Source organism: Podarcis liolepis, assembly GCF_965112155.1.
Source record: "Podarcis liolepis genome assembly, chromosome: 12".
NCBI classification, from domain to species: Eukaryota; Metazoa; Chordata; class Lepidosauria; order Squamata; family Lacertidae; genus Podarcis; species Podarcis liolepis.
In genome coordinates this window covers 8,405,183-8,418,458 of record NC_139563.1, presented here as the reverse complement: position 1 = coordinate 8,418,458, position 13,276 = coordinate 8,405,183, and the positions used below count along the sequence as shown (strand labels likewise).

General features: G+C 47.2%; 1 protein-coding gene across 1 annotated transcript in view; it reads right to left on the bottom strand.

The window, feature by feature from the left end:
- Positions 1-12,033, bottom strand: part of CRHR2 (corticotropin releasing hormone receptor 2) — a 210,135-nt gene extending 198,102 nt beyond the window's left edge. The window contains exon 1 of the mRNA XM_083467114.1: positions 11,770-12,033. Within this exon, the coding sequence (XP_083323240.1) occupies positions 11,770-11,838 (69 nt within the window). The 5' untranslated portion in view covers positions 11,839-12,033. The remainder of the gene's footprint in view (positions 1-11,769) is intronic.
- Positions 12,034-13,276: the final 1,243 nt, after the last annotated feature.

Sequence of the window (13,276 nt, the reverse complement as noted above, 5' to 3'; positions counted from 1 at the left end):
TCCAGCTGTCTGATGTTTTATCATGTTTTTAATATTCTGTTGGGAGCTGCCCAGAGTGGCTGGGGAAACCTATCTGGTATAAAGTCGTACCTCAGGTTTCCGTATAGGGAAATAAAAATGCTGTCCATCTTCATGTATCTAACTAAATTAAGATCTTCCCTCACTACAGTGGTACCTCAGGTTACATACGCTTCAGGTTACAGACTCTGCTAACCCAGAAATAGTACCTCAGGTTAAGAACTTTACCTCAGGATGAGAAAAGAAATCGTGTGGCGGTAGCAGGAGGCCCCATTAGCTAAAGTGGTACCTCAGGTTAAGAACAGTTTCAGGTTAAGAACAGACCTCTGGAACAAATTAAGTTCTTAACCCGAGGTACCACTGTAAATTTATACCCGGCAGTGGGAATGTGTTCTATAGTTTAAGTCAGTGTTTCTCAAACTTTGGTCTCCAGCTGTTTTTGGACCACAACTCCCATCATCCCTAGCTAGCAAGACCAGTGGTCAGGGATGTTGGGAATTGTAGTCCAAAACACCTGGAGACCAAATTTTGAGAAACGCTAGCTTAAGTCTGTGGCATATAAAGGAATACTTTATTTTTGTCTGTCCTGAATACTGCAGCATTCAGCTTTGTTGGATGTCCCTGAGATGTGGTGTTGTGAGAGAGGGAGAAATATTTTTTTCTTTGTCCACCCTTCGTACATCAATGTGCAATTTTGTACACTTCCATCAGGTCAACTCTTACTTGCAATTTCTCTGAACTAAACACCCCACTTTCCTCACAATAAACAGTTTTTCACTGGGATCTTTTCGTTGGGAGAACTGTCCATTTATTCTTGCTCTCGGCTTCCTGTTGTTTAACCAGTTCCTGATGTGCAAGAAAATTTCCTGGTTTTGCCAACACCTCATATTGATAGAGAACAACATACCACACAGTGGCTTTTACAAAACAAAATTCACATCTCAGAAGTCCCAGAGCTGTCTGGCAAATCCGTTTGGCACTTCTCAACCAGACAAGGAGGCCCTAGGCACTACTGCAGACCTTCATGAATATTTACTGTTTCCAAAGCACTACAAAACGCTGGCTTGGATAATCTCTATTTTTAATGGGTTTTCTCTTTCATTTAGCCTACATCCTAAAAAAAAAAACCACCCCAAAAACACTGAGAACAAAACCCATGTTTAAATTATTCAGGAGGCATTCTTGTACATCTCAGCAGATTCAAGAAGAATAGCGTTAATTTTTAAAAACTCAGGAAGGTCAACTGGCGGTTAGGATATCATCCACCCTCAGGAATATTTTGCTAAGCCTCCCCTAAGGTAAAGGTGAAGGGACCCCTGACCATTAGGTCTAGTTGTGGCCGACTCTGGGGTTGCAGCGTTCATCTCGCTTTATTGGCCAAGGGAGCCGGCGTACAGCTTCCAGGTCATGTGGCCAGCATGACTAAGCCGCTTCTGGCGAACCAGAGCAGCACACGGAAACGCCGTTTACCTTCCTGCCGGAGCGGTACCTATTTATCTACTTGCACTCTGACATGCTTTCGAACTGCTAGGTTGGCAGGAGCAGGGACCGAGCAACAGGAGCTCACTCCATCACAGGGATTCAAACCACTGACCTTCTGATCGGCAAGTTCTAGGCTCTGTGGTTTAACCCACAGTGCCACCCGCATCCCATAAGCCTCCCCTAGGTACCATCTTTTTAATATACTTTTTTATTTATACTTTTCAGGTTTATATTTTTCACTGATTTTACAATCTTTTGACATTTCAAAACTTGACTTCCTTCCCCCTCTTTTTGCGGTTTCTTAAAGTTATTTTTAATATCTTCTGCATATCAAGATTCATTTAATTTGCTCATTTATTCATCTTCTTTAAATATATATTCTTATGAAACTGCAGGTTATTACAATAATCCTGCCAATGTTCTTATCTGTTTACAATTTGTCTGTAAATACACAGTAAACCATTTCCATTCTTTTATTAAGAGTTCGTTATCTTGATTTCTTACTCTTCCAGTAAGTTTCACAATTTCTGCATATTCCATAAGTTTTTGTATCCATTCTTCCTTTGCTGGGACTTCTGCTTCTTTCCATTTTGGGGCGAGTAATACTCTTGCTGCTGTAGTAGCATACATAAATAAATTTCTATACAGTTTGGGTAGTTCTGTCCTTATAATTCCCAAAAGAAAAGCTTCTGGGTTTCTTACAAACATTATTTCAAACATCCTTTTTGTGGGGTGTAAACACAGGAGCAGTCAATTACAACATTCCTAGAGTGTACATGTTAGAACATGGGGAGGGATGTCTGTCCAGCAAGCAGGTAAACTTCCTGGGGACAGACTTCCTCCGCATGTGACCAGAGGTGGGTGTGGCCTCACCTGTGCAGGTGATGACAAAAGCACAGGGCAGGCAGCCTCTCTCTCTCTCTGCCATCTTCCTTCGATGAGGAAACATCTAAGGATGCTCTCTTGGCTCCCAGCCAAGAGAGGAGATAAGGTCTATCTTGCTACAAGATAGATTCTGAATGTATGTAACCTTTTTAAGCTGTCTGCCTTCTGGGATCATATTGTGAACAGAACGTGAGTAAACTCTTTTATACTTTTATAAAGACTGTGTCATGTCTTGTATTTTAAGAGGGAACAAAGGGGAAATTACCAGAGTAATTATTATAGAGGTTCTAGCGAACCTGTGCACACGTTACCGTTGCGAACTTAAAGGGAAATGTCTATAAACTCTGCTGATATTTTGGGAACTTGTTAGCACAAGTTGGATAAGGATATAATTAGTCAATATATCCTCTCCCGCACCCCTGAACATTCCCACACTTTTCATTTCATTATATATCATTTCCCAGTAAGCCTTAACCCCCACATATGGCAAAAAGAACCTTCTTTCTCTTTACATTTCCAACACTTATTTGATTTAGATTTATACATTTTTACCAATTTACTCAGTGCTGGATACCATCGATATATCATTTTCATATAATTTTCTCTTAGACTATAACATGCTGTAAATTTTATATCCATATTCCACAGTGGTCCCCATGCTTCCATGTCCCCTAGGCACCATCCTTGATGGAAAAGAAAATAAGACAGGAATTAACTGGCCTGCCGCTCTATACATTTAAAACAACCTTACAGCACTTTCAAATGCCATAACAACAACAACAATTTATACCCCACCCATGTGGCTGGGTTTTCCCGCCAATCTGGGTGGCTCCCAACAGAATTAAAAACACGATAAAACATCAAACATTAAAAACTTCCCTGCCTGAACAGGGCTGACCTCTGATCTCTTCTAAAGGTCAGATAGTTGTTTATTTCCTTGACATCCACAGGGCAGGTGCCACCACCGAGAAGGCCCTCTGCCTGGTTCCCTGTAACCTCACTTCTCACAGGGAGGGAACTGCCAGAAGGCCCTCAGAGCTGGACCTCAGTATCTGGGCTGAATGACAGGGGTGAAGACTTTAAAAGAGGCTCAGACTAATTCAGTATTGCTAATCAATGTAAATAAAGTATATAATCAATGGCGAATAACTCCAATGACTCTGTTCTACCTCCGTTTGTTGGAGGAAGTACGCTTCTGAATGCCACCGGAGTCGTGACCACACTAGGAAGATGCAACTGTTAAAGCTGAAATTAATCCAACATAAATTTACCCTCAGGTAACAGTTCTGAAGTGTTTAAAAACATTAAATGACTAGCAAGCAGACCTCCAGCACAGTCAAAATCTAGAAGCAAACCTTCCCCTTTCAACTCGGGTGAAGCTGTACATTTTTACTCCTTCGCTGGTCTTCTATTAGGCCAAAAGATCAAGCTAGCTACTGTGTTAAAACCCTCTTTTCTTTGAGCACATTCAAAGAGCTCCCCCAGAGCAGCAGAACAAACACAGCCAAAACTCAAGAAGTCAAGTGTTTGCCAGAAATCCCATTAATAGACACTTATTCCTCCAGCCACTCATTCATACCAGGAGGGAAATTGGGGTGAAATTCCAGCTTAAACAAGTCTCATAACCAGATATTATAGCTCGAAAAAGCTTTACCTGCATTCCAGCTGTACGGGATGCCCTGCAATATGTATTTTTGACAGAGACCAAGGATTCTTCTTTTCATTTTTTCATACTGTCCTATCAGATGCCTCCAGGAAGCCCAGAAATGATGTGAAGAACATGAGAACCTGCTGGATCAGGCCAATGGCCCATGTTGTCCAGCATCCTGATCTCACAAGGACCAGCCAGTTGCCTGTGGGAAACCGGCAAACAGGATTTGAGCACCAGACCCCTCTCCCTCCGGTAAGAAATTTTCTAAGAGGCTTAGAGATGTCTCCTGCTGTGCAGGAGGAACTACTTCATGCAGGAGCTACTCACAAGTAAGCCTCTTTCCCCAAATATGTGTACCTATTCCCCTCCCAGGGCTATAATTCCCAGAGTGGTTTAACAATCTGTCCCTCTTCACAGAGAACTCTGGGAAATGTGGCTCAGAGGGAGGAACAGAGAGGTCTCCTAACACCTCTCAGCACCCTGAACAAACTACACCTCCCAGAATTCTTTGGGGAAAACCATGACTGTTTAAAGTGGTACACTACCGCTTCAATGAGAGCTGGACCATAAAGAAGGCTGATTGCCGAAGAATGGATGCTTTTGAATTCTGGTGCTGGAGGAGACTCTTGAGAGTCCCATGGACTGCAAGAAGATCACACTTATCAATTCTGAGGGAAATCAGCCCTGAGTGCTCACTGGAAGGGCAGATCCTGAAGCTGAGGCTCCAATACTTTGGCCACCTCATGAGAAGAGAAGACTCCCTGGAAAAGACCCTGATGATGGGAAAGATTGAGGGCACAAGGAGAAGGGGACGACAGAGGACGAGATGGATGGACAGTGTTCTCGAAGCTGCCAGCATGAGTTTGACAAAACTGCGGGAAGCAGTGGAAGACAGGAGAGCCTGGCGTGCTCTGGTCCATGGGGTCACGAAGAGTTGGACACGACTAAATGACAAAACAACAACAGCAATAGCTTCAACAACACATGTGGTATCCAGGGCACACTGTGTTCCTATTGCAAATTCAGATACCAGGGATGCAGGCGGCTCTGTGGTCTAAACCACTGACCCTCTTGGGCTTGCCGATCAGAAGATCAGCAGTTCGAATCCCTGCAACAGGGTGAGCTCCCGTTGCTGTGTCCCAGCTCCTGCTGACCTACAGTTCGAAAGCACGCCACTGCAAGTAGATAAATAGGTACCGCTGCAGTGAGAAGGTAAATGGCATTTCCATGCACTCTGGTTTCCATCACGATGTCCTGTTGTGCCAGAAGCAGTTTAGTCCTGCTGGCCACGTGACCCGGAAAACTGTCTGTGGACAAACGCCGGCTCCTTCGGCCTGAAAGCGAGATGAGCGTGGCAACTCCATAGTCGCCTTTGACTGGACGTAACCTTTTTACCTACTCAGATACCTTGAGAGACTACATTTGCCAAGACACCTTGCTGATTGCATCCATTCACAAGCTTATTCTGCATTTTGTGTTGAAGAAATTCAGGAAAACCGTGCTCATCTCGTAATATAATTGAACATTACAAGATGGGGAATATTTGCATTATGAACTGTATAAATCACTACGTGGAATCTGACACTATTGAGTCATGGCCAACCCTGAACGGACCCATCAGGAAAGGAATAAGAGCCATTCCACTCATGACACAACCACCAAGTGTACATTCAATGGAGAATTGCAAACGTTCTGATTCATGTACCCTGATGATACATTTGTTTGATTATTAAGTTACATTTTGTGGCTAACTTAAAACAAAAAAAGTAGTTGCGCATCTGAAAACAGAAAGTCAATTCCTTAAGTCAAAGGCGTGTGAACTGCTGCAAAGCGATGCCATTCCCCAAATATATTTTTTGTTTTTCCAGAGCTGCAGAATATCTTCGCCTCAAACTGTCAAACCATCGCTACAGATTAAGGTTTCATCAGAAATTCAAATTCAGGCTACATTGTTTCACACAGCGGTGGGGATTTATGCCTGGTTATAATTTGTGTGTTTTATTTTATTTTAAAAACACAACCACATCCAGCTTTTGCACAGAACTGCAACTTGGTGGGGGTCTGTGGCTCTCCAGATGTTGTCAAAATCCAACTCCCATCTGCCCCAACCAGCATGGCCAACGATTGGGAATGATGGGAGTTGTAGTCCGACTAGGTCAGAGGCTCCTCCACCCTTGCTTGCAGATATATCTTATCAGAAGGTCCATTCCATATGATATAGGAACAGGGTCTTCACTGTGGTAGCACCTACCTTTTGAAATCCCCTCCCATTAAATATTATTCAGGTGCCACCTCTACTGTCTTTCTGGAACCCACTCAAGTTCTTTCAACATGCCCCTTAAGCAGAGATATTTATCCCGGTCTACACCCACATTGGAAGTGTTTTTAATTGTTTTCATACATATGGATTTTGAGATATTTTTATTGTATTATTTAATCACTGGTGTGTTTGACACCCTGGCCTCCTGTAGAATCACAGAATTGTAGGCTTGTTTACACATATCACAGAATCATAGAATTGTAGCATTGGAAGGGACCCCAAAGCTCATCTCGTCCACCCCCTGAAATGCAGGAATCTCAACTAAAGCATCTGTCAGGGAACTGCCATCGGAGCCAAGAGTGGGGGTAAGGCTCCCCGACCATGCAGGAGAAGGGACCAGTAGAGGGAGAGAGAACACTCCCTTTGGGGAAGGTAATCAGCGTGACACCGGGGAGGAAGGGGATCAGGGAAGGACTTCGGAGAAGGCTCCAAGACTCTTCCACAGAGACCAGCGGGGAGAGTCCAGGACCTCCGCTGGCTACACCTACTCTGCGCAGGAAACTTCCGCGCAGGGAGGCTAGGCGGAGACTGGGCGTCAAGGAATTTTTATGTTGGAAGAAGTTCAGGAAACGCCCACTGACGGATTCTGCCAGTGACTGACACAGCCATGGAGAAAGGGCTGTCCAGCCAGGGAAAGGTTTAGCCAGGCAACGTTGCCTAGAGCTTCAGCATCCTTTACGCACGAGCAACCCCAATTCCCATTACAGCATCCATGACAGATGGCCATACAACCTCTGCTTAAAGACCTTAAAGAGGAGGTTAAGGGGTGATATGATAGCCATGTTCAAATATATAAAAGGATGTCACATAGAGGAGGGAGAAAGGTTTTTTTCTGCTGCTCCAGAGAAGCGGACACGGAACAATGGATCCAAACTACAAGAAAGAAGATTCCACCTAAACATTAGGAAGAACTTCCTGACAGTAAGAGCTGTTTGACAGTGGAATTTGCTGCCCAGGAGTGTGGTGGAGTCTCCTACTTTGGAGGTCTTTAAGCAGAGGCTTGACAACCATATGTCAGGAGTGCTCTGATGGTGTTTCCTGCTTGGCAGGGGGTTGGACTCGATGGCCCTTGTGGTCTCTTCCAACTCTATGATTCTATGATTCTATGATTCTACCTCCAATGAATGAGAATCCACCACCTTCCGAGGGAGACCATTCCACTGTCAAATGGCTCTTACTTTCAGAGTTCTTTCTGGTGTTTAATCGGAATCTCCTTTCTTGTAGCTTGAAGCCATTGGTTCAAGTCCTACCCTCCAGAGCAGAAGAAAACAAGCTTGCTCCATCTTCCACGTGACAACTCTTGAGATATTTGAAGATGATTATCATATCTTCTCTTCGCCTCCTCTTTTCTGGGCTAAACTGACCCAGCTCCCTCAACCATTCCTTTGGGACCTCTTTCTAAAACTCTGGCGCATGGGTAGGCAACCTAAGGCCCGGGGGCTGGTTCTGGCCCAATTGCCTTCTAAATCTGGCCTGCGGACGGTCCGGGAATCAGGGTGTTTTTACATGAGTAGAATGTGTGCTTTTATTTAAAATGCACCTCTGGGTTATTTGTGGGGCAAAGGAATTTGTTCATTTTTTATAATTTTTTTTTTTCAAAATATAGTCCGGCCCCACAAGGTGTGAGGGACAGTGGACTGGCCCCCTGCTGAAAAAGTTTGCTGACCCCTGTTCTGGAGAGCCACTGTCAGTCTGTGTTGACAGCCAATGGGAGCCTCTGACCCCCCCCCCCAATTTTCCTGGACTCCAACTCCCATAAGCCCAAGCCAACAAGGCTAATGGTCAGGGATGATGGGAACTGTAGTTCAGAAACTTCTGAAGGTTCACATGCCTCACAGGTTCCACACTTGGAGACAGTACCAAGCTAGAGGGATGAATAATGTGAGTTTCTATAAGGCAGTTTCCTATGTTCCAAAACAGACATTAAGCTTTCCTAATTGCTGGATTAAAAACAAACCCCAGAATTTGCATTAAATATTAAAATTCCATTACTTCCAAAGCCTGGTCCAAATCATTTTGGCAGCCAGACCAAAATCCACTGAACTTTCAACAAAATCTACTTACGAGCCATGCTTGCCTGAGCAAACATTATGTATTGTCGATCATGCTGTTTGTAACATTCCATCCTTTACACCCCAAACTGAATGCATTCTTAGTGACGGCTTAATTTCTTGCACTATCTTTTGCTGGTACAAAACATATGTATCCACACACAAATGTGGGTTGCAATCCACTGAGAGCAGTCAAGTACAACATTCCTTGTTTTCCTAGAGTGGACATGCAGGGGAATGTTTGGTCCAGCCAGTTGAAAACTTCCTGTTTTCCTCCTGGCTAGAGCATCCTTCCTTTTGCATGTGACTAGAGGTGGGCATGACCTTACCTGTCCAGGTAACAAAAGGACAAGGCATGCTGCCACACCCTCTCTTTTTCACTTCCTTCCTCGTTGGACCAGCTTTTTAGCTAGGAATGCTCTGCTAGCTCTCAGCCGGCAGAAGCACTGGATTATTCCCCCATATGGGATAGATCCACATGTACATATCTGTAACTAAGTCTGCCTTCGGGGATCCAGCTGTGAACTGATGTGAGTAAACTTCTTTTATTGACTTTAAATAAGATTGTTGTGTCTTTATTCTTTTAAGAGGGATAAAGGGGAACTTACCAGGAACATACAATTCATTACTGAATTGTATGATAGTGAGAGGCTTACACAAGCCTGCAACCAGCTATGCATATTAGAAGGGGAATGTAAATTCTGCTAAGTAAAGGAAATTGCTAGCACAAGTTAAAAGGTAAAGGGACCCCTGACCATTAGGTCCAGTCGTGGCCGACTCTGGGGTTGCGGCGCTCATCTCATTTTACTGACCGAGGGAGCCGGCGTACAGCTTCCGGGTCATGTGACCAGCATGACTAAGCCGCTTCTGGCAAAACAGAGCAGCACACGGAAACTCTGTTTACCTTCCCGCCAGAGCAGTACCTATTTATCTACTTGCACTTTGACATGCTTACGAACTGCTAGGTTGGCAGGAGCAGGGACTGAGCAACGGGAGCTCACCCCATCGTGGGAATTCAAACCGCCGACCTTCTGATCGCCACCCGCGTCCCTATTTGTAAGCGCAACTTAGGAAGGATATTAATAAACAATATATCCTCTCCTGCCACCCTGAATACTCTCACAACGAACACATTTGTATTGTTGACACTTTTCAGTCTCTTCCCTTTGTCCACCAAATCGCTATTCTCATGAGCAACACATACCTTCAGGGCATGGAATAATGGAGCTAACTTCTTAAATATCTAAGCAGATATATGGGCCTGATTCACACCTGGGCAGGAGACAGCCTAGCAGCTCTACGTTGTGGAAGAGGAATATATGTTTGTATTCGTCATGCAGGAATGCAACCATCCATTTATTTAGTTATAGATTACAAAACCCATAGTGCAGTGCAACCAAGAGAAATGGAACATAGGGAAAGAAACCCAAGGAACTGAAATCGACACACAATCGGAACCAGCTGAAATTATCAGCCACACCACTGTGGGAGCACAACAACAAAAATAGACGGCTTCCAAAAGGTTTGGCTCATACATATTTCCTAAGCCAAGTCCCAGACTCTCTGCACTGCACACAGACAGCATCACTGGAGAGCCTCGGATCATGTGCCCAGGAAGGGCAGGTCTTCTAGCAATAGTGGATCATTCCACCCTGGAAAGCCATCTGAACCAAGCACAATGGAGCGTGGTCCTTGTTAGCAATGTGATCTACTGACACAACCTATTATGTAATAATAATTGCCTCCTATGCCCATCTCAAGGCAATGCGCAGACTGCAATAAAAAACAGATCTGCAAGCACTGAGCAGTAGACAAATTTAATAAAGGATAACAATAATTTTTAAAAGATGCATCTTCAGTGTTCACCCAAAACCTGTGCAGTGAGGGTGCCACATGTACCTCTGCAGGGAGAGATTGCCACAATTTAGGGGCTGCTGCAGAGAAGGCCCTGTCTAAAGGATGGCAGTGGATCTACCACAAGAGACCCCTCTGCTGATTTTAACACCTGAGAGGGTCTGTAGGAAAGGAGGCTATCTCTCAGATATTTGGAGCCTAGGTTTGGGCCTTAGGGACCCCCCAGTTCAAAGGAAGTCCCAGTGTGAAAAGGTGCAGTTGCTATCGCCACTGGGAACAAACGAACAAACTTCATCACAGGCTGAAATCCGGATGTGATCATCTTTTTAGGGTGCAAGGTGGTTAATTATAATAACCCTAATAGTTATGAAGGGGGCTTAATTCAAAGCACACTGGAGCTGAATCCCAGGGCTTGTTGTCAACAGCAGGACTTGTCCCTCACCCCATAAGCAAGGTGATTATTAAACCTATCTAAAAAGAGGTCCTCTGTTCATGTGCAGAGTGTTTTCTGTTCTTCTTACTTCAGGGAAGGACCACCAACTTTGGGTGTGTTGTGGAGGCAATTGCACCTCAAAGCAAGTAGGGAAAGATTGCAGTGAGTTTGCAGTGATTGTGTTTTGTTTTTTTAAGAAAATGTTTTAAAAAGGGGGGAAAGGGATTTCTATGGAGACCCCTCTAGCCCAGAATCTTGTTCTCACAGCTGCTGGCCCTACCTCACAGGGTTGTTGTGAAGATAATGTGACGTGTGTGTGCATGCGGGCAGAAACCATGGACACCACCTCAGGGCGAAAGCAAGACATAAATATAGAAAGAAAGAAGGTGGCAGGTGTCCACAAGCAAGACAACAACCCTCTCCTCAGCTGCATTAAAAGCGGGTTGGACTGGATGACCTCTGGAACCCCTTCTAACTCTGCAATGATAGTATGAAATAAATAGCCCCAGCGTTCCTCTGTGCCCTGCAATTTGCTCCCCACTCACCTTCCTTCTGGGGGGGGGGCAATACCCCCTTCCTGCTACCTATGGGCCTTCACCCCCCAGCCCCCAACCACCGGGGATGGGATAGCAAGCCAGGCGTCGCAGACACGTGTACCAGAGCATCCTCGTGGCGCGCGCAAGGTCCTCGGAAACATCTCCAGGTAAGGCTTATTTGGGGGGGGGGGGCGGAGGGGAAAAAACCCGGAGAGCCGCTGCCGGTCCGTGTCGACACCACGGAGCTGGCCGGACCAACCAACCAACCAACCAGCTTCGCAGGTCCCTAACTGCAGGTGTGAGCTAGGTGCCCGCGCGGGGGGTTTCCCGTAGCAGTGGCGTAGCGTGGGGGGTGCAGGGGGGCCGGCCGCACGGGGCGCAACATCTGGGGGTTAGGGTTAGGGGGCGCAAATCCACGGGTTAGGGGGCGCAAATTACTTGCCTTGCCCCGGGTGCTGACAACCCACGCTACGCCACTGCCCCGTAGAGGCGCCTCTTCCTCCCCTCCCCCCCAAAGAGTCCTCTCTCCGGCCACTTACCGGCAGCAGGAAGAAGAAAGCGGCGGGGAGCGCTCGGGGGCTGCGCGGCTGGGCCGAGCGCCTCCCCATGAGGACAGTCCCCGGTGCCGGCCGTCCTTTCCGCCTCACGCCCGGCCCGAGCGCGTCGGCTCCGGCAGGGACAAGCGCATCGCAGGCGCCCGGAGCCGCCGCCGCCGCTAATAAAAGGCCAGTCCCAGGCAAACTAACTTCCTCTGCTGCCGCAGAGCCGCCGCCTTCTCCTGCGCTCGCTGCGCGCTCCGCCCGAGGCTGCCTCGCTCAGGTCCCCCCGCCCGTGAGCATCCAGGGGGAAGCAGCAGGCGCGAGAAACTCCCGTTGCCTTCGGTTGCAGGATCCTCCCTCTTTCTCTCTGTGTGTGCTAAGATCACAGATGAGGAAGACAAGGGGACCTCTGAGCAGGTGCAAAGGGCCTCCCCACCCCGCGCCTCCAGAAAGCTGCCCAGTGACCCGGTGTCGTGGTGGCACTTCTCACGCGGGCGAGAGCGCAGGTTTTATGGAGAGCACCTGGCTTCAGGAAGCAGGGCTGGGGTGGGGAAGGTATTCGGAGAGAGAGCGGGGCGTGCGGGTTCCTGGGCACGTGCAAAGCGATCTCTCCTCTCTCCACCGAAGCACTACTATCAGCCCATTCGCGGACTGGGGTGTATGAGTTGCCAGCAAGTCAGCCTCCGTGGGTATCTGGAGAACAAGAAGAGCCCTGCAGGATCTGGCCCATCTGCAGGGGCGCCGACTTATAAAAAATATTGGGGGGGCCCATACCGGGGTCCTGCCGCTGGTTCGCTCGGGTAGCCGGGAGAACGCAGTTCGAGGTGGCGGTGTTGGGGAGAGACCCTCGCTCAGGGCGCCACTAGACTTGGCGGCCAGCGGCCTATCTGGGGGGTTTTGGAGCGTATTTCGGCGGAGCGATTGGGGAGGAGGGGGCTTGTTGCCGGATTCTTCAGCTGAGCCGGAGATCCGCTGCTGGGGGTCCCTGGGCCGAGTTGTGAGCACGGCCTGCTGAAGGGAGATCCAGCCGATTGCGCGACGGGGACGGCCGGGGCTCTCCGGCTAGGGCGCGCGGCTGGCTGGCTGGCTGGCGAGGGAGCAGGTGGGGAGGAGGCGGGGGTCCTCACTCTCTTAGGAAACGCACCCGCGCGCCCGATTGCCACGAAGTCCGAAGGGTGCGTGTGTGGAATTAAAAAGCAAAAACGAGATACGGGCAGGGCAGGCAAAGAGTTTTCTGCAAGAGGATGGAGGGCAGGTTGAAGAGAAAATCACTCAGGATGAGACAGTCAAATCAGCCATGATAAAATGGGCTCAGGATATTGGGTATAACATCATGTTTGAGGACTGGGAAAGGTTATGGACCACCGGAATGAAATTCACGGCATGTAATGCCTTGAAGGAAAATATTATGAAAATGATTTATAGGTGGTACATGACCCCAGTCAAGCTTGCAAAAATATATCACCTGTCTGATAATAAATGTTGGAAATGTAAGGAGGCTGAAGGG